At 42.4% G+C, this 23,574-nt stretch overlaps 1 protein-coding gene across 1 annotated transcript in view; it reads left to right on the forward strand.

Moving 5' to 3' along the window:
• Positions 1 to 495: 495 nt before the first annotated feature.
• The window catches only part of LOC140184952 (baculoviral IAP repeat-containing protein 5.1-like), a 31,798-nt gene continuing 8,719 nt past the window's right edge, over positions 496 to 23,574 (forward strand). The window contains exons 1-3 of the mRNA XM_072238197.1: positions 496 to 615; positions 5,111 to 5,217; positions 7,128 to 7,245. Coding sequence (XP_072094298.1) covers positions 496 to 615; positions 5,111 to 5,217; positions 7,128 to 7,245 — 345 coding nt within the window. The remainder of the gene's footprint in view (positions 616 to 5,110; positions 5,218 to 7,127; positions 7,246 to 23,574) is intronic.

Consider the following 23,574-nt stretch of genomic DNA (forward strand, 5'->3'; position numbering starts at 1 on the left):
CAGGAATAGGATACTAGGATGGTCAAAGATGGGAGGGTGAAGTGTAGGTTTGTATATATATATGTGTGTGTGTGTGTGTGTGTGTGTGTGTGTGTGTGTGTGTGTGTGTGTGTGTGTGTGTGTGTGTGTATGTGTGTGCGCAATTGGGTGAAGGGATTTAGAATGTATGTTTAGAGCACATTCCGGAGCAGAGGGTGGTGGTAATGCACCATTAAACTGGATGCCAACCGCCGTAAAACAAGATACAGACAGACAGAATCATTAGACAACAGATGTTCCACTGTTTCTGTTCAATCACAATTTATTACTAACAGGAGACAGTTGAAGCCCACTCAGTGGCATTTGATTTAAGATGGTGCCCTTCCAATGTAGAGGCCACTTTTATTGGCTTATTCCTTTAACAAGGTTTGATTGTGGCTGATCAGCTGTAGCTGAATATCACCCTGAAGGATGACTGGTGAAGCTGATTGCCCCAGGTTTTTTTTCCCCATCAGGATGGCGGACCATATTTCCTGTTTGTTGGAGCATAGGTTAATGTATTTTTATGAAAACCGGTTAGCTACATTCATAAACTGGCCATTCACTGAGAGCTGCTGTTGTTGTACACCAGAAAATGTGAGTAAGGACCCAATGGCCAACAGCTGTTAATATAGCTTGTGTGTAAAGTGAATGTGAACAAATAGATCAATCTAGGGCATATTTCCTGATGTAAAATGTGTTTCTGATTATGTGTGAAATAGGTTAGTGTTTATTTTCTTCCTAAACTCTATTTATTTCTGCAGTCTAGCTATTTTTCCTTTAAAGAACTTTGTTTTTATCTGGGAAATCTTGAAGTAGGTGATAAGCCATTTTATGTGTTTGGGCTGCAATGTGGCATGTAAGCTTTCTGGAATTAATAAAACTTAAATGGTGAGTAATCCAAACTTTCAGAGGAAATGACCATGGTCATCTATTGATTTAAATGACCTGGTTTGAAGCAGTATGATCAAGCCATTAGATGAAGGCCCATAAACTGTTTTGGGTGACCATGATAATTATTACATCATAGTAACTATATTATAAGAGTGGTAACTGTTAAACTTTGTGCATTAAAGTATGCATACATGGAGTAAACTTTCAGCCAGTTGGACCAGACCAGATTCCAGTTCCTGGTATACGCCAATAGTGATCTCCCAGTGCTAAAACTATGGTCCCATCACCAATTCCTGGCCAGCAATTATTTTGCTTGTTTCCTGTTGTCTCCCACTGGATCTAGTTCTCTTTCTCCCTTGTTCAAATGGCATGGGTGGGGGGGGGGGAATTATAGGTCTTGTCCCCAAATGAAGCCTGTCCTTGGTGGGTTGGGAGAAATAAACAGGCAGTTAGTAAAGAAGCTGAATTTGTTTCTTAATTTGGTTAATTGAAAATACTACACTAGTAGGATTCATCCTCTGGATGAGGAAAATAGCGTTAAAATATTGGGCTGGCCTGTAATGGTGAAGTCTGTTCCTGATTTAAACAGAATTGAATGCAATATCCTTACGAAATGTATATTTGTGATATTGATGGCTGAATGCCTCAGATTACCTTCTTTTACAAAATTGTCATTGATGCTTATTGGTGCACTAGTTCACATGTTCACATGTCCACTGTCCTACACAGTAACATTCAAATACACAAACTCTTACTTGTTTGTGAATGTTAATTGCCTCTTGATCTGGCAGGTTGATATCTATGAGAATTTTTTTTTTCCTCTGCTAGCAACCTTATTATCTATTTAATTCCCTTCCAGTGTTCTTTATTTATTTAACCTCTAATCAAGCGTAGTTATTTTTACATATTCTGTTTTAATATCTGAACAAGAGACTGTCCTCTTTGTGCACTGTAATGCATGGAACTACTATTTTCTTCTAGCATCTTTCTCCCATGACTTGCATTTGATTCAGCACAACTCCCCTTGGCTAATGATGATCATTTCATTTGTGTACTGGTTATACAACACAGAAATGAGCCCTTCAGCCCAGTCAGTTTAGGGTTCATGTCTGAGCTAGCTCCATTTGTCTGTGTTCATGCCAGTTCTCTCTGAAGTTTAGAGGCTAAACTTTTGTTATCCACATGCCTGTTCTGGTGCATCCTGGATGTTAGTGTACTTGCCTTTTCCATAAGTTAATAGAGCAATGGTTATTGGTCCCAACATGCTCCCCCATTGATCACCTCAGTCACTTATCCAGCTTCATTTCCCAAGAATAAGCTAATCTTTGCCTTGTAGGCTCATATTGCCTGAGCAAACGTTTCTGAGCTGATAGACTCTACCCCATCTAATTGCGTAACATGGCAGTCCTGGTCTAAAGTAGGAAACTTTAAATCCCCACTCTGACAACCCTACTACTTTTGTAATTTTCTGCAATATCTGCATTTGTTTCTTGAATTTCTGTGGACTATATGTGGAGACTATAGTACAATGCCAATAAAGTGATCATCCCCCTTGTGCCTCAATTCCACACAAAGCCTTGCTGGATGATCCTTCAATAATTTCTTCAGACTGTTGATATGACACTTTCATAGTCCTACAATCTGGAAACGGGGCCCTTTGTTAGCATGGACATGTTGGCTCCATGCTGCCCATACTGGGCTACTCCTGTCTGCTGCTTTTGATCCATAGCCATAGAAAGAATTCGGTATCAGGAAGAGGGGCTTTGCTGTTGGCGTGCAGGGTAGATTTGGTGTGGTTTGTTATGGCTTGTCTGTCAGCATTCTTGAACTCTGCTAGGCTTGCCCTTCACCTTGACAGGAACATGCAGACCTTCAGCTCTTGGCATCACACTTCAAAAACCCTCCCTGACACTCCGTTCCCTGTGAATTATGTCCCTACCAGCCTCTGCGAGATCCTGTGTAATGGCTGTCAAATTAACTCTGTCCCAGTTCAGGGATATTACCTGTCAATTACTTCTCCGTAGCTATTTTAAAACTAATAGAATTATCACTGGCCCTAAAGTCCTTACTGACAGACACTTTCACTTGCCCTATCTCAATGGTAAGAAGACCCAGTTTCACTCCCTCTCTATATTGATAAAGGAAGCCTTCTTGGACTCACTTCACAAATTCCACTCTCAGTTTGGCAGTATGTTTGCACAGTCAACACTGGGGAAGTTTAAAATCTCCCACTAATCCTATTGATTAAGTTTACAACTGTCTACGATATATCTACATATCTGCTCCTCTAATTCTTGTAAATGTCAGTGACTTTCCCTTTCATGATTCTATGGTTTACCTACTTGACATCACTGGATGATCTCCCAGCAATATCCTCTCCAAGAAACATTCTTCCATTAAGAAGGGGAAATTTCCCCTCTTCCCTGCAAATCTGTCATGCCTGTAGCATCTGAGTCCTAGAACATCTGAGCTGCAGTCCTCACACATGCTTCTGTTAGTGCTCTGAAAGTCAGTCTCCAGAGTTCATTGACCTTGCCTGTAAGCTGCTTGCATTGAAATAAATGAAGTTTAAGCTAATGGTCTTTGTTCTCTTGCTCTTGTGATCCTGTGTATCCTGATGACTAAACTTGCTCTCATTGGCTACAGTACACATCATCCACTCCACTACTCAGGGCCCCACATCCTGCCACTCTAGTTTAAATTATCCAGAGTAGCACCGACAAGTGTCCCAGCCAGGATATTGGTTTCCCTCCAGTTTTGGTGCAACCCAACTCTTGTACAGGTCACCCCTACCCAAGAAGATTTCCCAATGACCATAGGACTTGAACCCCTGCCCCATGGCACCCCCAGCTCCTCAGCCACACATTCATCTGAGCAATTTTTCTATTCTACTCTCAGTAACACATGGCACTGAGAGTGATCCAGACATCACTACCCTTGAGTCTTACTTTTTAGGTTCTTTCCTGACTCCCTATGCTCACTGCACAGGACATCCCTCTTTCTATGTGCGCTACGACCTCTGGCTGCTTCCCCTCCCTTTTGGGAAAGTTTTGCAGCCACTCTGAGACTGTGTCTCTTTTGTAGCCACAGAATCTCCCATCTTTTCCTCTGATTCTCAAGTTGCCGATTGCTATCGCCCTGCCTGCCTTCCCTCCCCCTGAGCCACTGAGCTTCAGAGGTGGTCTCCGTGCCACTGACCTTGTTGCTGCTGTGCAGTGCAGTGCCCAGAATGGTAATTTCCACTCCTTCCACACCCCCGCCCCCCCCCCCCCAGTATTGGCATGGGTGAATGGTCATAGGGAGACCCTGCACTGTCTGCCTCTTTCCCCTTGCCTTTCCTGTGACCAGCAAGCTATCTGCAGCCTGTACTTCATTTAATTTTGTTTATTTCTTGCTGTAATTTAGTTTCTGTGTATTGAAATGTACTGCTGCTGTACAATAAATGTTGCTCCTTATGCCAGTGATATTCTGGTACCTTGGGTGTGACCACCTCAAACTTCTTGTCTGTGATGCTCATAGAGTCTGCCTGATGTTCCACAGCCTGCAGGAGGAGCATGTCACAGCCTTAACTACATTGTAATTACACTAAGGTTTGTAAAGGACTACTTGGGGCTTGTTTCCTTTGCCCAGACTCCTCTTGCTAAAGCTCAGCACCTATTCCTTGCACAGTGTCACTCCTGACTATCTGCTTTTATTGGCTATCCTCTTCACAAGCTAGCCAATTGGATTGCTCTACTCCATCTCCTGCCTTGCAGCCCACACGGTGGGCTCTCCACTAAACTTCATTCTAAACTTCTTGCCTGCAACTGAACAAGATAAGCTATTAGTGCTCTTTAAATCTCCTTGTTGCTACTTTGCTCTGCTTCCTGCATTGAAGACAAGGTCAGTTCTCCATTACAGCTCATCCAGAAGTTCCTGTCTCTACCTTGTCAGATTAAGACCTTTTTAATCAAAACATGTCTTCTCCCTTGACTCTGCCTTTCACACTTGTATGCTAGAATGTTTAGTTTCCCATAGAATATTCATTTGGCAACTTTGCAAGCGGACTGAGAAGGTGATTAGGACAGGCAAAAGTTGCATTTACCTTGAGTTTTATCTGGGAAATACATGGCAGAGGCAAAACTAATCATTCTCTGAAGAATTAAATGTTAGCTTGGAAAATAAGATGACCAATGATACTTGTGTCTGTTTCTTTGAGATGGCCAAGGCTGGTTTTCTACATTGTCCAACTGAGGATGAACTGGATGTTGTGTGCTTCTTCTGTCTGAAGGAGTTGGAAAGCTGGGAGCCTAAAGATGATCCCTGGTACGTGTATGGATTGAGTAAACTTGTCACCAGCTCTGAAAGTGAGACAGGATTTGGACTGGGGTAGGAAAGAACATTTCCTTTTGGTTATTACGCCTACAGGAACATTAAAAGGGTCATCCAATGAACTTGTTTTCCTTTCTTCACCCATTGAAGCTACGGCTCAAAACTGATAAAATTGTTTCTACTACCCTTGTGGACAGAGTATTTGAGATAATTAACTTTTCTACCTCTTTGGGTCTTCTGCTACTGAGTTTCCCCAATCCCATCATAGCCCCTCAAATCCAGTGTGCACAAATCTGTCCTGTACTCCCCTCCCTTACACTGACTCAATCTATACTTCCCATTGCCTTGGCGAAAGCAGCCGGTGTAATTAAGGGCACTCACCCCTGGTTGCTCTCTGCTCCTTTCCACTGGGCAGAAGATAACAGGGTTGTATGTGCACGTGGGCAACTTCTATCTCACTTAGCAGGTTCTTGACTGGACATTGCTTCAGTCTTTCAATCTACTGTACCTTGCTGTAGCCCTTGCATCTTGTATGCATTACACTTTCTGTAACTGTAACACTTCATTCTAGTGTGTAAAAGCTTTTCCCACTGCATATCATAACCAATAATGCTCTCTGCAAGCCCTTGTATGATTCTGGTTCCACAGACTGCTTGCTTCAGTAGATGTCTGGTTGGTGCTTGCAGCACTTGGCATAATCACTTTGGTGCATCCCTTTCAGCTAAATTATTAAATCTCTCAATGGTTCTGTGACTTGCCAGTGACATTGAATCACAATGCCCCTCCCATTTTCTGCACTCACTTTCATCTATCATCCACCTGTACTACCAGTCTTGAAAGATTTGCCAACTACTTGGTTGGCAAAATGACTTTCTATCCCCACCTCGATAACGTTGAAAAGCTGTGATATTTTTATACTATCAATGTTTTGAGTAGCTGTACTGTAAACTCCTTGGTGTTGTATTCTCTGCCCCAGCTACTCGGCTTCATCTTGTATTCCTCCTTCCCTTCAGCACCAAAGGGGTGGTGTATGTTAGGGGACTTCAGATGCAGGATGTATACAAGGGGGATCTTGAAGTACTGATGGACAGGATCATTGAAGGCAGCAGCATGGGTAGAATAGGTAGTTAGCCTTCCACAGCATAAAGCTTGAGAGAAGGGAAGCAAGTACACTTGCATCAAATGGTCATTAGGCTGCAACTGGATTCCTGTGTCCAGTTCTGGTCACACCAGAGGAAGGATGAGATTGCATGGGAGAGGGTGAAGAGGAGATCCTGCAGGATGTTGTCTGGATGGGATTTTGGAGTGGGAAGGCTGGGGAACTGGAAGATATACAAAACTACCAGGAACCTAGTTACTATTTCCCCTTGGAAAATGTCCATAAACTTGCGTTTAAGGTAAGTGGCAGGAGGTATGGGGGGGGCGGGGAGGAGCTTGGAATTTGGAACTAGCTGGCTGAGTGAGGGGATGGAGACAGAGGCTCTCAAAAATTAATTGTGTAAGTACTTTCAGTATCATGGCACTGTAGGTTACTGGCACTATAATGTGGCCTGTAACATGGGAGGAATAAACTGGACAGGCAGCAGTTTATCCTGACTCAGACTTGCAGATGGGCCTCTTCCTGCTTTCAGGTCTCCTGAACGCTGTTGTTTTCCTCCTTGCAAACAGTGACTTTCAGATGTGTAGCAGTGCAGTCAGTGGTTCCTTACATCTCAATATACTTTGAGGGAACATCAACTGTGGATGGGATAAAATGGACAAATCAACACTATTCTAATATGGTCTAGTATTGATTTGTTCTGTGTGGTGACTGCAAATGGCTGCTTGTTGTGTTAATGAGATGGCTCATGGTGAGCTATGGCTAATTGTCTTGTTTTATTTCAATTCTTCTGAACTTGCAAAAGGGCAGTACACCAAAGTCACTCACCATCTTGTGAATTCCTGGCACTGAAAATGGATGTATTGGATCTGACAGTGGAAGAGTTCTTCAAGCTGGAGATGGACTGGCTGAAGATGTACCTGGTGAGAGGGTCAATCTATTTACTTGGCCTTTGGAATTCTCAAACATGGGGTGGCACTGTAGCATAGTGGTTAGCACACACTTTGTTGCTAGCAACCAGGATCATTTCCTGCCTCTGCCTGTACGAAGTTTGTGCATTCTCCCTGCGACCACACAAGTTTCTTCCGGGTGCTCTGGTTTCCTCCCACAGTCTAAAGACCTACTGGTTGGCAGGTGAATTGGTCATTGTAAATCATCCCATGGTTAGGCTCAGACTGGACTGGGGATTGCTGGGTGGGGTGGTTGGAAAGGCCAACACAACACTGGACATCAATAAATTGAAAACAAGTGCTCTGAGTTGCAGGAGCTTTCTGTAATCAGGTTGTTGAAGCTGTACAGAGAGAGGGGATGGTTGTCTGTATCTGCTTGACAGTCTCTGCCCAGGAGGCTGCAATCCATGACAGGTTCAATGACGTTTTCTTTTCCTCGAAAAAATTGCTTCGGAGCAAGTCAGCATCTACCGAGAGTCGGTGAAAGCTGCGAGAGTGAAAGTCTTGGGAAACCTGACTGGAGCTGACCCGTAACTCCCTTATTGAAGTGATGAGCTAGAACAGACCACACAGGACTTTAACTGTTGATAATAATAAAGTTGTATGTATTTTACTGTGATTGCTTTGGAAAGTTTTCATTTGTTGCAACAACTAATAGATTAAACTTTGCAGGAGAGGGGTTTATTGTTGAAATGAGCTGATTCCGTCCTGAGATTTAAGCTCGCTGAGGAAATGGTTAACAACTCATTGCATTGCTTGCTTTCCCCAATCTTCCTGAACTGAGCCTGTGTCAACGGCTCAGTACTGCAGTTTCAATTCCTTTTCCTTGGGGTGGAGAGAGGAAGCATGCCATGTCAACATCATTTGCCAGTACGGGTTCATGGAGACTGCTTTTAGAAAATTAGTATTTGCTCACCTTCATAGTTTCCAATGTGAGATGTTAAAGATATCAGTGTGTCATTCTGTGTACCAAATAGATTTTGCACAAACCCATGTCTCCATGTGGCTAGTTTGGTACTGCATCTCAGTCATGTGCAGAGTGCACAGTACATGTCTAGTCCATGCCAATCTGATCCGCCTATTCCCATCTACCTGTACCCAGACCATACCCCTCAAAAGCCCATGTATAGTGCCTATAAAAAGTATTTTCCTCCCCCCCCCCGGAAGTTTTCATGTTTTAGTTTACAACATTGAATCACAGTGGATTTAATTTGGTTTTTTTGACATTGACATGAAAGATGTCTGTTGATCAAGGTGAAGACAGATCTCTACAAAGTGATTTATTTTAATTACAAATAAAAAAACACACAGCTTGCACAAGTATTTGGCCCCCTCAAATCGGTATATAATAGATGAACCTTTGGCAGCAATTACAGCCTTGAGTCTGTGTGGGTAGGTCTCTATCAGCTTTGCCCATCTGGACACCGCAAATTTTCCCTGTTCTTTACAAAACTGCTCAAACTGTCAGATTGCATGGCGATTGTGAGTGAACTGCCCTTCTCAAGTCCAGCCACAAATTCTCAATGGGATTGGGATTGGGGTCTGGCTTCTGACTTGGCCACTCCAGGACATAAGTTTGTTTTTAAGCCATTCCTATGTAGCATTGGCTCTACACTTGGGATCACTGTCTTGCTGGGAAACAAATCCTCTCAGAAGTCACTGTTCTCTTGCAGACTGCATTAAGCTTTCCTGCAGGATTTCCCTGTATTTTGTTGCATTCATTTTACCTTCTACCTTCACAAGCCTTTCACAAGGCCTGCTGCAGTGAAGCATCCCCACAGCATGATGCAGCCACCACCATGCTTCACGGTAGAGATGGTGTGTTTCTGATGTGCACTGTTTGGCTTGCGCGAAACTTAGCATTTGGTGTGATGGCTAAGAAGCTCAACTTTCATCAGACCATAGAACCTTCTACAAACCCCATTTCCAGAAAAGTTGGGATACTTTCCAAAATGCAATAAAAACAAAAATCTGTGATATGTTAATTCACGTGAACCTTTATTTAACTGACAAAAGTACAAAGAAAAGATTTTCAATAGTTTTACTGACCAACTTAATTGTATTTTGTAAATATACACAAATTTTGAATTTGATGGCTGCAACACACTCAACAAAAGTTGGCACAGAGTTAAAATAAGATTAAAAAGTGCACAGGTTATTCAAGTAACACCGGTTTGGAAGACTCCACATTAAGCAGGCTAATTGGTAGCAGGTGAGGTATCATGACTGGGTATAAAAGTAGCGTCTATCAAAGGCTCAGTCTTTGGGGGGGACTTCTGGAGAGACCAGGGTGTGGTGGCTGAGGCTGGAACTGGAGTTGGCTTGACTGGAAGCTGGCTGTGTTTTGCTTGATGTGTGAATGTGGTTTGGAACCTGTTGAGGGAAAGAGAGTGGGGAAGGAATGGAAATTGCTGGGAGGGGGTCGTGTGGGTCCGGTAATGGTGGACAAGATAAGAGGGGGGGTTGAGGGAAAGAAAGTGGAGAAAGAGAGGGATAGAGACTTGGGACCAGAGGTAGGCAGCTGGGGAGAGGTGGATTATTGTGAAGGGAGAAATAAAGGGAATGAGGAGGTACTGAGGGGTTGATATAAAAACCAAGACAAAGGGAATGAAAGAATAAGAAATGATAGTGGAGAAAGCTCTGAAAGTGAGGAAGATGAACAAACTCAGAGAGGAGGTGTTGTCATAATTAGGTTTAATGAGAAGGCTCAGGGTCATATGAAGAAAATTAACCTGGTTGTGCTAACAACAACTCTGACAAATAAGATAGGGGAAATAGTATTTGCAAAAGTCCTTAATGATGGCAACTTATTGGTAAGATGTGTGAATGAGGAACAACTTGAGAAAGCACTCAAGCTAAAAGAGATAGGAAAATGCAAGGTGGAATACACTGGGAGGGTGGGAGCACAAAACAGTGGTTGTAAAGGAGTGATCACGGGGATACCAATGACTATAAATATGGAGGAGATAAAGAGGAATATCAAAGGAGGGAAAGTAATGAATGTTCAAAGACTGAAAACAACAAAGGAGGGAGTGAAAAAGGAAAGTGAATCAGTATTGATTGAATTTGAAGAAGAAAGAGTGCCAAGGGAGGTGTTCCTGGGTTTCATGAGTTACCCAGTAAGGGTATATGTGCCAAAGCCACTGAGGTGCTATAATGGTTAAAGGTTTGGCCACAGAGCTAAAAACTGTAAAAGACAGAGGAGATGTACTAGATGTGGGGGTGATCATGAATATGGAAAGTGCGGAACAGGAGTTCAACCAAAATGCTGCAATTGTGGAGGAGCTCATAATGTTGCATATAGTGGGTGTGAGGTTGTGAGACAGGAGACTAAAATTCAAGAAATAAGAGTGAAAAGCAAGATCACTTATGCAGAAGCTGTAAGAATGTCAAGAGAACAGAATAATGCTCCTAATGAACAGGGAGCAATAGGGATACGAGAGATGCAACAAAGAACAAATGACGGGATTTATGTAGACAAAAAGGCTCTAGTAACATTCATTGCAGGAGTGATTAATAGTACGACTGAGGTAAAGTCAAAAAGTGACAAAATTCAGCTGGTGGTCAAAGCAGCAGTAAACCATTTAGGGTTAGTAGGACTGACAGGGGAAGAAGTGAGGGAGAACCTCAGTAATCAGTCAAGCCAGGAAGTGTCATGTGTTGGTTAATACTAATTATGGTGATTCTTTTACAATGGAATGCAAGGAGCTTACTGGCCAATAGCCAGGAATTCAAGCACTTTATTAAAGAAATGGTTGTAAAACCGGATGTAGTGTGTATTCAGGAAACTTGGTTGAAACCAACTTTAGACTTTGTGGTATATGGGTATACAATGATAAGGAAAGATAGAAATCTAGGGGGAGGAGGGGGTTGTGCTATGTTAATCAAGCAAGGTATACCATATAGGGTACTGGAGAAAGGAGATGATCAGGAATACATAGTGGTGGGCATGTGGGAGAGAGGGGAGGGAGTGGTTATAATTAACTACTACAATCCATGAAAAAGGTTGGAATTGGATAGCCTATTAAAGATACAAGGACAAAACAGACATAAAGTAGTGTGGTGTGCAGATTTCAATGCTCATAGCACAATATGGGGGGATCAGATTACAGATCCAAATGGAAAGGTAATTGAAGGTTTGATGGAAGAAAGGGATTTGGTGTGTATGAATGATGGTAGAGGCACAAGGATAGATATAACAACAGGAACTGAGTCAGTGTTAGATATTACGTTAGTGTCTAATACTTGGCTGGCATTAGTAACTGGGGAGTTTGGACTGCTTCAACAGTAGGCAGTGATCACTACCCAGTTTTGTGTTCAGTGGGTGAAAGAGTTGAAGTAAGACCAGGTGGCGGAACCCCAAAGTGGGTGTTTGGAAAAGCAGATTGGGGTAAGTTCCAGAAGTTGAGTGAAGAAGGGTTGACAAAGATTGATATTTCTGGAAATGTAGATGAATTAAACAGTCAGGTGACTTCAGCAATTATCATGGCAGCAGAAGGATCTATTCCCAGGAGTAAAAATAGGATGAATAGGAAACTGGTACCATGGTGGACAGAGGAATGTTGTCAGGCTGTAAAAAACAGAAATAGAGCATTCAGGCTATTTAAAAGAACCCATAATATGCAGCATTTGGTTCAATATAAGAAAGCACAGGCAGTGGTGAGAAGAACTATACGTCAAGCTAAAAGGGCAAGTTGGAGGAGTTTTTGCGACAAGATAGGAAGAACAACACCTGTGGGAGAGATATGGGGAATGATTAAGAGGATGGGAGGAGATAGAAGGGAATGGGAATATTTAGTAATGATATCTGAGGAGGAAACTGCAGTCTCCAGTAGGGATAAGGCTGAGATCATGGCCAAGTCATTTGTACTGATACACAGTTCAGAAAATTTGTCTGAAGAAGGGAGAAGGAGAAGGGAAAGAATAATGAGCCAACACCCAGATGTGTTAAACAGGAGGGAAGGGACAGATAATATAATTGATGATCCATTTACATTAGCAGAAATGGTGAGAGCAATAAAGAGATCGAGACCAACCTCCCCAGGGAAAGATCTGATATGCTCTGTGATGCTTAAAAAATCTAGGAGAAGGAGCGCTCTTGAAGTTGCTGCATTTTTATAACAGAGTGTGGGAGGAGGGAAGATTACCAAGTGCATGGAAAGAAGCAGTAGTAATTCCAATAAGGAAGCCTGGCAAGGATCTGTCAAAACCCATTAGCTACAGACCAATTGCATTAACATCAAGTATATGTAAGATAATGGAAAGGATGATAACAGAAAGGTTATCATATGAGCTTGAGAAGAGAGGAATGCTGGCAAGTTAGCAGAGTGGTTTTAGAAAGGGAAGGAATTCCATGGACTCAGTGATAATGTTAGAGACTGAAATAAGGAAGGCCCAGGCAAATAGAGAGTCAGTAGTGACAGTGTTCTTTGACATTGAAAAAGCCTATGATATGATGTGGAAGGAAGGATTATTAATTAAACTGCACAAGATGGGGGTTGGTGGGAGAGTTTTTAATTGGATTGAAGATTTTTTGTTCGGTAGAAAAATTCAAGTTGGGATTGGAACAGAATTATCAAAACAGTACATAGTGGAAAATGGCACACCTCAAGGTAGTGTGATTAGCCCGTTACTTTTCATCATTACGATCAATGATGTCTTCACAAAGATACCAGTGGATATAGGTAGGTCACTGTTTGCGGATGATGGGGCCTTGTGGAAAAGAGGCAGGAACATGGACCATATAATCAGGAAACTACAAGAAGCAATTGATGAAGTGGTGGAGTGGGGTTATGATTGGGGATGTAGATTTTCAGTAGATAAAACTCAGACTGTATTTTTAACCAGGAAAAGAGTTGAGGTAGGGAAGAAGCTAAGGATGTATGGGGTTGAATTAGATAGGGTTGCATCATTTAAATTTCTGGGAGTTATATTTGATTCACGATTAACATGGGCAGACCATATTAGGAAAGTTGAGGAGAAATGTAAAAAAGTAATAAATGTGATGAGATGTTTGACTAGTAGGGAATGGGGAGCAAGTTGTTCAGCTTTGAAGAGAATGTATGTGGCTTTAGTGAGATCTGTATTGGATTATGGAAATATAGTATATGGATCAGCAGCTAGGTCTCTTATAAGGAAACTGGATGTGATTCAGGCTCAGGCCTTGAGAGTGTGCAGTGGGGCTTTTAAAACGTCGCCAGTGTCAGCCCTACAGGTAGAAATGGGAATAATGCCTTTGGAACTAAGAAGGATGCAACTGGACAAAATTTCCATTTGCAAATCTACTATAATTAGTATCCTCAGTTCCAAAACGATTAAAAAGTGTTATTCAAAGGAAAGGTGATGTAACACAATGGTAAATATGCCTCTGTCCCAACTTTTGTTGAGTGTGTTGCAGCCATCAAATTCTAAATTTGTGTATGTTTAGAAAATACAGTTAAGTTGGTCAGTAAAACTATTGAAAATCTTTTCTTTGTACTTTTGTCAGTTAAATAAAGGTTTACGTGAATTAACATATCACAGATTTCACATATCACATATCTGCTGCAAGAACTCAGCAGGTCAAGCTCGTAACACTAATGGGCTTCAAATTACTTTCAGCATTTTTGGATTTTAGTTGGGAATGCAACAGAGTACAAACCTGGCAGGCACCAGTGGATTGTAAGGGGAAGAAAGAGAAACCTGAAATTGGGAAAATTAGTGTTCACACTCTAGGGCTGTACACTACCCAGCTGGTGTTCTAGTCAGTGCTTTTCCTTGTTCTAGCAGTGGAGGAGGGAGGATGTTTAGGTTGGTGAGGGAATGAGGTGGACAGAGTGCAAGTCTTTCAGGTTGCCCAGACTTCATGTGGCATTGCTCTTGTAGAGGAGGCCACATCAAGAGAACCAAATATAGTCGAAGTCAGGAGCAGATGAACCTTGGAGCAGGCTTGCTGCTTTATAAGTCAGTTGTCAAGGGATGGCTCCAGGGAAGGAGTACATTAACAAAGCTGGTTAAGGTGAAGGAAAAGCAGGGGCATTGGAGCAGTTTTTAAAGATACTTTAAACGTGTCTAAATGATGCCCCTTGAATTTTATGCATTTCAGCTGCTCAAATTGTCTGTGGATTCGGTCTTGGCACCAATGCTGCTGGTTGAGATTTTTATCAGGAGTAACTCCAAAGGCATCTGGAGTTGTCCCCTGACAAAATCTCAACCAGTGGATAGGCTAGCCTTGAGCTATACCCAGAGTTAGTGCACCCAGTAGGGTGTATATAGATACATTTTGAAGTAGTGCTCCCACAGTGGGAGTTGTCTCAGATGCTTCATTTTGTTTTCAATACCTGTATCAGCTGGCAACATTAATTGAATTTAACTGACAGAACCAAACCGGAAGAATGTGGCTTGATACAGTGGCTTTACAAATGTGTCGCAACAGATGAGTTGCTGGAGGAAAAGTGGATCAGGTTTTGGTTAAGTTTGCGGACAATACAAAGAGAGGTGGAGTGTCAGGAAGGCTTTAGACAGATGAGAATAGGCAAAAAGTGCAGATGGAATAATCTCCAGAAATGTCTGCTCATGCACTTTGGAAGAAGGAATAAAAGCATAGAATTTTTTTAAATGGAGAGCAAATTGAAAATAAATAAATCAGAAGTCATAGAGTCAGAGTCGGCGCACACTACAGCACAGAAACAGGCCCTTTGGCCCATCTAGTCTATGCCAAACTGCTTTTCCTAGTCCCATTGTCCTGCTCCTGGACCATGGCCCTCTAAACACCTCCCATCCATTTCTTTATCCAAATGTTCAAATCAAACCTGTATCCACCACTTCCATTGGCAGTTCATCCCACACACTCACTACCCTCTGAGTGAAGAAGTTCCCCTTAAACATTTCACTTTTCACCCTTAACCCATGATCTCTAGTTCCAGTCTCACCCAACCTCAGTGGAAAAAGCCTGCATCCTATCTACAGTATACCACTCATAACATCATATACCTCTATCGGGTCTCCCCTCATTCTCCTACACTCTAGGGAATGAAGTCCTATTCTATTCAACCTTTCCCTATAACTCAGGTCCTCAAGTCCAGCAAGATCCTCGTAAATTTTCTCTGCACTCTTTCAATCTTATTGATATCTTTCCTATAGGTAGGTTACCAGAGCTGCACACAATACTACAAATTAGGCCTCACCAATGTCTTGTACAACTTCAACATAACATCCCATCTCCTGTACTCGGTACTTTGATATATGAAGGTCAATATGCCAAAAGCTTTCTTTACAACTTTATCTACCTGTGACACCATTTTCAAAGAATTATGGATCGTATTCCCAGTTGCCTTTGTTCTACCATACTCAGTGCCCTACCATTCACTGTGTAAGTACTAACTACCCTGATTTGTCCTCCCAAAGTGCAACAACTCTCACTTGTCTGCATTAAATTCCATCCACCATCTTTCAGCCCATTTTTCCTGATGGACCAGATCAATTTGCAAGCATGGATAAGCTGTTCTACATCAGGCCAAATGATATAAAGGATGGAGAAGGCACTGGATATGATTTGTTCCAAGTGTAACAGAGCTGAGCAGTAAATCTGATTCAATGTTTGATTCCAAAAATTATTTGAGTGCTTATTTTTAAATTTGCACAGTATTGTGTTTGCCCCTTGAGCGTGTCAGGAATGATGGATTACCCTGCCTATCATCTATCACATGATTTATCATTACATCCACACTGCAGCTTAATCCAGATGTTAAATTACAAATCATGCAAATTATTGTAATGAAAGAGGGCTTGGAATTGATTTATTATTGTCTCATGTATTGAGATGTAGGGAAAAGCTTGTCTTGCATACTGTATATACTAATGCACTGACCAAACAAGGTAAAACAATAACAATGCTGAATGAAGTGTAACAGCCACAGAGAGAATGCAGCACATGTAAGCAACAAGGTGCAAGATCATAATGAAGTAGATTGTGATGCCAAGAGTCCAATTTATCTTACTAGAGGTTGTATGTGATTTCACCACCACCTCTGGAAGCACATTATTATAGACCACCCAATAGTAACAGGGATATCAAGGAGCAGATAGGGAGACAGATTCTGGAAAGGGTTGTTGTGCTGGGAGTTTTTAATTTCCCAAATATAGATTGGCGTCTCCCTAGAGTGAGGGGTTTAGATGGGGTGGAGCTTGTTAGGAGTGTTCAGGAAGGTTTCTTGACACTATGTAGATAAGCCTATAAGAGGAGAGGCTGTACTTGATCTCATATTGGGAAATGAACCTGGTCAGGTGTCAGATCTCTCAGTGGGAGAGCATTTGAGATAGAAGAGTGATCACACTTCTATCTCCTTTACCAGAGCATTGGAGAGGGATAGGAAGAGACAAGTTAGGAAAGTGATTAATTGGGGTAAGGGGAAATATGAGGCTATCAGGAAGGAACTTGGAAGCATAAATTGGAAACAGATGTTCTAAGGGAAACATACGGAAGAAATGTGGCCAATATTCAGGGGACATTTGCGTGTTCTGCATAGGTATGTTCCAATGAGACGGAAAGGATGGTAAGGTACAGGAACTGTGGTGTACAAAGGCTGTTGTAAATCTAGTCAAGATGAAAAGAGCTTACGAAAGGTACAAAAAACTAGGTAATGATAGAGATCTAGAAGATTATAAGGTTAGCAAGAAGGAGCTTAAGAATGAAATTAGGAGAGCCAGAAGGGGCCATGAGAAGGCCTTGGCAGACAGGATTAAGGAAAACCCTAAGGCATTCTACAAATATGTAAACAGCAAGAGGATATGACGTGAGAGAATAGGACCAATCAAGTGTGACAGTGGAAAAGTGTGTATGGAACCGGAAGAGATAGCAGAGGTACTTAATGAGTACCTTGCTTCAGTATTCACTACAGAAAAGGATCTTGGCGGCTGTAGGGATGACTTGCAGCGGACTGAAAAGCTTGAGCATATAGACATTAAGAAAGAGGATATGCTGGAGCTTTTGGAAAGCATCAAATTGGATAAGTCTCTGGGACCAGACAAGGTGTACCCCAGGCTACAGTGGGAGGGGAGGGATGAGATTGCTGAGCCTCTGGCGATGATCTTTGTATCATCAATGGAGACGGGGGAGGTTCCAAAGCATTGGAGGGTTGCGGATGTTCCCTTATTCGAGAAAGGGAGTAGGGATAGTTCAGGAAATTATAGACTAGTGAGTCTTGCTTCAGTGGTTGGTGGGTTGATGAAGAAGATCCTGAGAGGCAGGATTGAAGAACATTTGTTTTTCCTGTAAATGCCTGCAAGAAAATGAATTGTAAGGTACTATATCAATAACATGCAATTTGATAATAAATTTACATTGAACTTTGAACTTATTTGTTACTCATAACCCTGTACTCCCCTGCCAGATGAGTTTGAGTACTGCCATGGAGACATGTCAGATGTGTTTAACATTACATCCAAAGTGAGCCAATGGTGACAGATCACTTTGTTGTAAAATCCACCATACCTGGGTTTTTCAAGCCTGTCTCCTATTTCTCACCTCTCCAACCAGAAAGCTCTGCTTTCCTCCTATTCCTGTACCCTTGGCATAACGTGAATCAGCCCAGCAGTGAGAAGAGGAACTTGTTGACTTTAAAAGTCAAAGCATGCAAACTGAACAGTTAACTAGTGAGTGAAATATGTGATGCCTCTGCAGACTTGTTCAAGCTGACAGAAAGGGAACCACAGCAATTGAACAACTGTAATGAGACAAAGCACAGAGGTATGAATGACTCCATCTCCTCCTTGAGCTGGAAGTATTTTGCACCACTGTTTTCAGCATGACTGAGGCCTGACTTTATTCTCTTTTTAATGATTTTAGAATTTTGAAAGTTTTGCAGTTTGTTTACAGCAATGCAAGCTAAACTTTGGAACAGAACTGCAATTCTGCACTGCCTAAGAGATGCAGCCAGATCCAAATTGCAATCTATATATGAAAAAAAATCTTTATAGAGGGGTGACACTTAGAGAAGCCAAGAGGCTTCTTGAAGCGATTTGGGGGGGGGGGGGGGTCAGTGCGGGGTGGGAGAAGGAACACTGACCACACTGGCAAAGAATAACAGTCACAGACTTTGCTCACTTGGCCTGTATCTCTGTTCCATTAGTCAACTGCTGCCTCTCCAAAACAGCCAAAAACTTGGTTTGTGGCTCCCTTGTACCACCCATCTCCACTCCTTCCCCAAACCACCAACCTAGGAACATAGTCAGACACTGGCAATGGTAAAACTCCACCAAATCTCCATGTATACTGACCTCCCCACCTCCTACCACGAAGTCTTCCTCCCAATACACAATGGACAGCACAGTGACTTTCCCACCTCTCCAATCCCAAAATGATTTGGATGAGTTTTTTCCCGAGAGTTGCAGGGTGAACTTTACAAAACATTCACTTTCAAGGCCCACACAGGTGACCATACTGCCTGTGCACTCAGTAGCCATATTACTAGGTGCATTCTGTACCTAATAAAGTGGCCACTGAGTGTGTATTCATGGTCTTCTGCTGTAGTACATCCACTTCAAGGTTTGACATGTTGTGCATTCAGAGATGCTCTTCTACACACCACTGTTGTAACATATGGTTGTTTGAGTTCCGATTGCTTCTTGTCAGTTTGAAACACTCTGGCCAATCTCTTCTGTCCTCTCATTAATAAGGCATTTTCACCCACAGAACTGCTGCTTGCAGCATGTGTTTGTTTGTTTTAGTACCATTCTTTGTAAACTCTACAGCAGGGGTTCCCAACCTGGGGTCCACAAACCCCTGCTTAATGGTATTACCTGATGGCATAAAAAAAAAAGTTAGGAGCCCCTACTCTAGAGACTGTTGTGCTTGAAAATCCCAGGAGATCATCAATTTGAAATACTCAAACCACCTTGTCTGGCACCAGCAATCATTCCACAGTCAAAGTCACTGAGATCCCATTTCTTCCCCATTCTGATGTTTCGTCTGAACAACAACTGAATCTCTCTCTCATGTTTTTATACATTGTGTTGCTGCCACATGATTGGCTGATTAGATATTTGCATTAATGAGTAGGTGTATCTATTAAAGTGGCCACCTAGTGTAGAACAAAGCACGGTACACGTCCTTCGGCCCATAATGTCATACTGACCCTTTAACCTACTCCAAGGTTAATTGAATATTTGCCTCACATAGCCCTCTTGTTTTCTTTTTTTCCCCCATATGGTAAATCTCCTCTGCACCCTCCCAAGCTTTCACATCCTTTCTATAATGAGCTGATTAGAACTGAACACAATACTCCAAGTGTAGTCTAACCAGTTTCGTAGAACTGTAACATTACTTCATGAACTCAATCCCCAGACCCAATGAAGGCTAACACAACATATGTATTCTTAACCACCCTGTCAACTTGCACTGCAGCCTTGAGGGACCTATGTCTTATGGTCTTTGGGATGTATCCATCCTGAGCCTTCTGAATTGCTCCCAGAAACTCCAGCCATTGCTGTTCTGCTGTCATCCCTGCTGACGTCCCCTTCGAATCAACTTTGACCAGCTCCTCTCTTATGCCTCTGTAATTCCATTTACCCTACTGATACATTCGATCTCAGCATCTCATTCTTAAACTGCAGGATGAATATTATGCTCACTCCTAAGGGTTCCTTTACCTTAAGTTTCCTCATGAAATCTGTGTCATAACATAACATCCAATCCTGAATTGTCATTTCCATTAGCTGTTCTAAAATGCCATCTCATTGGCATTCTGCAAATTCCCCCTCTTGGGACAAGCACCAACCATATTTTCCCAATCTGCTTGCATATTGAAATCCCCTATGATTATCACAACATTGCTGTTTTTACATGCTTTTTCTATCTTCCATTGTAATTTGTAGCCCACAATCTGTTTACTGTTCGGAGGCCTGCATACAATTCCCATCACGGTGTTTTTACTTTTGCAGTTTCTTAATTCTACCCACACGGATTCATCAAGAATCCATGAACCACTGTTTTAAATATACCCAATGACGACCTCTGAGCTACTGGGGGCAATGAATTCCACAGCTTCACCACTCTCTGCCTAAAGAAATTTCTCCTCATCTCCAGTCTAAAAGGATTCTGAGACAGCATCCTCAGGTCTTAGACTCTCCCACCACAGGAAACGTCCTCTCTACATCCATTCTATTGAGGCCTTTTAACGTCTGATAGGTTTCAATAAGATGTCCCCTCATTCTTCTGATTTCCAGTGAGTACAGGCCGAGAGCCATCAAATGCTCCTCTTACAATCAGCCTTTCTATCGCAGACTCATTATCCTGAACCTCCTTTGAAACCTCTGCAACGTCAGCACATCCTTTCTTCGATAAGGGGCCTAAAACTGCTCATAGTACTCCAAGTGAGGCCTCACCAATGCCTTATAAACCTCGATGACAGGTAGGCTGGTGCCAGTGATGCATTCCAATACTTGTGCTGAATTTAAAGGAATATCCTACAGTCCACACACAAGGGACTGGATTATAATTGATAGCAGGAGCATTGGTCGACCTTCTCCATCGGAGAGGGTGCTGAAGTCACCCTTAGTAGGAATCTTCCCAATCTTGGTGTGTGATTGTGCCTAAGACTTTTTCACGGAACTGTAATAATTTTATGTATTACATTGTACTGCTGCTGCAACAATATTTCATGCCATATGTATGTGATGATAAACCTGATTCTGATAAGGGTCTCTATTGTGGACTGAGGTAGGAAGGGGGCAGGGAGAGGGGAATCATGGATGGGAAAGTGAAAGGAGAGGGGAAGGAGTGGGAAGCACCACAGAGACGTTCTACAATGATCAATAAACTAATTGTTTGGAATCAAATGAGCTTGCCTGGTGCCTCAGGGCTGGGTGTGCCTGCACTCGCCCCAACGCCCACCCCCACCCCAACACTCCTTCTCTCTCACCTGTCCCACAACCCTCCCATGGCGCACCAACCTCGCTATTCCCAACATCCTTTGCTCCTGCCAGAGTTACAAACTTGCTCTCCACTCCCTGTTGACAAATACGTAACTGTGCAAAAGTTTTTATATGCACTGTGAGGTTCACCTTGGTCTGGAGGAACTTTGTCTTGTTCGGCAGTATACATGTGTATGGTTGAATGACAATGAACATGAATGAATTCGGAAAGTTGTGAAGGGAGAAACAGTTGAAATAATTGATTTGGCTTTTCCCTTTACAGGAAACTGGAAGCTGAACAAATATGAACAGAAACTGCTAATTATTTGTAATTGTTAATCTCAGTTACTGAGTCCTACAGGCAGTAATGGACATGGTCGGAAGATAAATGTAATCCTCAAGTGTCACTGATTTTTTTACAGTATTTTTAGAGGCCTGGGTCTGAGAGGTACCAGTGGGAGTGAGATTGGAAGCTTTGGGTCACACTCATGAGCAGAATAGAGGAATCAGAATCAGTAATACAAGAGATTTCAATCAACACACACAAAATTCTGGAGGAACTCAGCCGGCCAGGCAGCATCTGTGGAAATAAACAAACAGTTGACGTTTTGGGCTGGAACCTTCTTCAGGACATTGCTAGAAGAAAGAAAGGAAACATGCACTTAAATGTGTTTTGTCACGTACCTATCAGAGCATCTACGAACTCTTTACAACAAAGGAAGTATTTTTGAGATGCATTTACGATCGTATAGAACATTCATCAATTTACATATGGTCGGCCGCCAGACTGCAATGTGTTAAATCCTGCTGATGTGCTTAAGGAATGATTGTTGATGGATAATTGTTACCCAGGGCAACAAGAATAACTCCTTTGGTTTTCTCTGAAGTTGTCCCAATGACCACTCAAGTTCAAGTTCAGGTTTAGAACCATTCAATCACTCACATGTTTACGGCCAAATGAGACAATGTTCCTCTGGACCAAGGTGCACGATACACTACATAGAACTCAGACACATAATACATATTATCACAAATAAATTAACAAACAATAAGGTGCATATACAACACAAGTTTAAAAAGTAGACAGTATAGCATCACTAGCTCTTCATATGTGATGAGACCTGGGTGGTGTCTGGGAGTTCAGTAGTCTTATGGCCTGGAGGAAGAAGCTGTTCCCATCCTGACTGTTCTTGATCTAATGTTACAGTACCTCCGGCCTGATGGTAGGAGGTCAAAGAGATTGTTGGACAGATGCGAGAGATCACTGACGATGCTGATGGCCCTGCATTCCTCATCTCAGGAAGCAGCCACAAGCTCATTTTAACATCGTATCCCATCACAAGCAGAGCTACACCCACTGAGAGGGGCAACCTACGTCTGATGTTCAGTTCTTCAAAGCAGGCTTTGCACCCACAAGTTTCTGAATCAGAAGTGAGACTGCAATAAACACACTACATATTTATGAAGACATCATTTTCACAACGGCCTTTGCTTTTCTGAATGGAAAGCCATTAAGGTTGTTAAACGTGGTCACATCAGAAGAGAAAAAGACAAAAGAGAGTGGTACCATGGTAATCCTGCCACATCAACCCAACCATAAGTGTAAGTGTTGCAAAGTTGTGAAATTAACTGAACAGGTGGAGATACAATATTCCAGCTTTGGACTTTGGTGTTCAGAGTTCAATCCCAACGTCCTGTACGGAGTTTGTACGTCATCCCCATGGAATGTGTAGCTTTCATCCAGATGCTCCAGTTTCCTCCCAGAGTCCAAAGACATGCCGGTTAGGAGGTTAATTGGTCATTGCAAATTGTCCAGTGATTAGGCTAGGGTCAAATCACAGGTTACTGGGTGGCCCAGCTTGAAGGGCCAATGGGCCCACTCTGTGCTGTATCTATAAACACAATCAAAATAAAATACAAATTGGACAGTGAATGACTGAACAAGTTTAAGGGACTGATGGTCCACATGTGGAGGGGCTGAGTTCGGTAGAACAAGACCCTCGAACAATGAAAGTGTGTGTCACCCCGGGGGAGGGACACGGAAGTGGCAATGGTTTTATGGTTTTAAAATTTAAGTTAATGCTCCAAAGATCACAAACACTGGAAGTATTGCAGAGAGAGCTCGATCATTGAAGTACTCCCACCACCCAAGATATGCCCTGTTCTCATTGCTACCATCAGGAAGGAGATGCTGAAGCCTGATGTTTGGGTGGTGGGTGGGGAGGTGCAGTATCGGAGTGTTGTGAGGCCGATTCTCGGTGATGGGGCTATTTACCTTCGGAGGAAAGTATGCTGTCGTGGATGAAGATGAATGAGGGGTCACAGGGTAACTCTTTGGTTAGTCCTACAGTGAAGCACGAAGAGTCAGAGGTTAAGGTCAAAGTTCAAATGAATTTATTATCAAACTATGTA

The sequence above is a fragment of the Mobula birostris genome, chromosome 20 (genome assembly GCF_030028105.1).
Source record: "Mobula birostris isolate sMobBir1 chromosome 20, sMobBir1.hap1, whole genome shotgun sequence".
NCBI lineage: Eukaryota > Metazoa > Chordata > Chondrichthyes > Myliobatiformes > Myliobatidae > Mobula > Mobula birostris.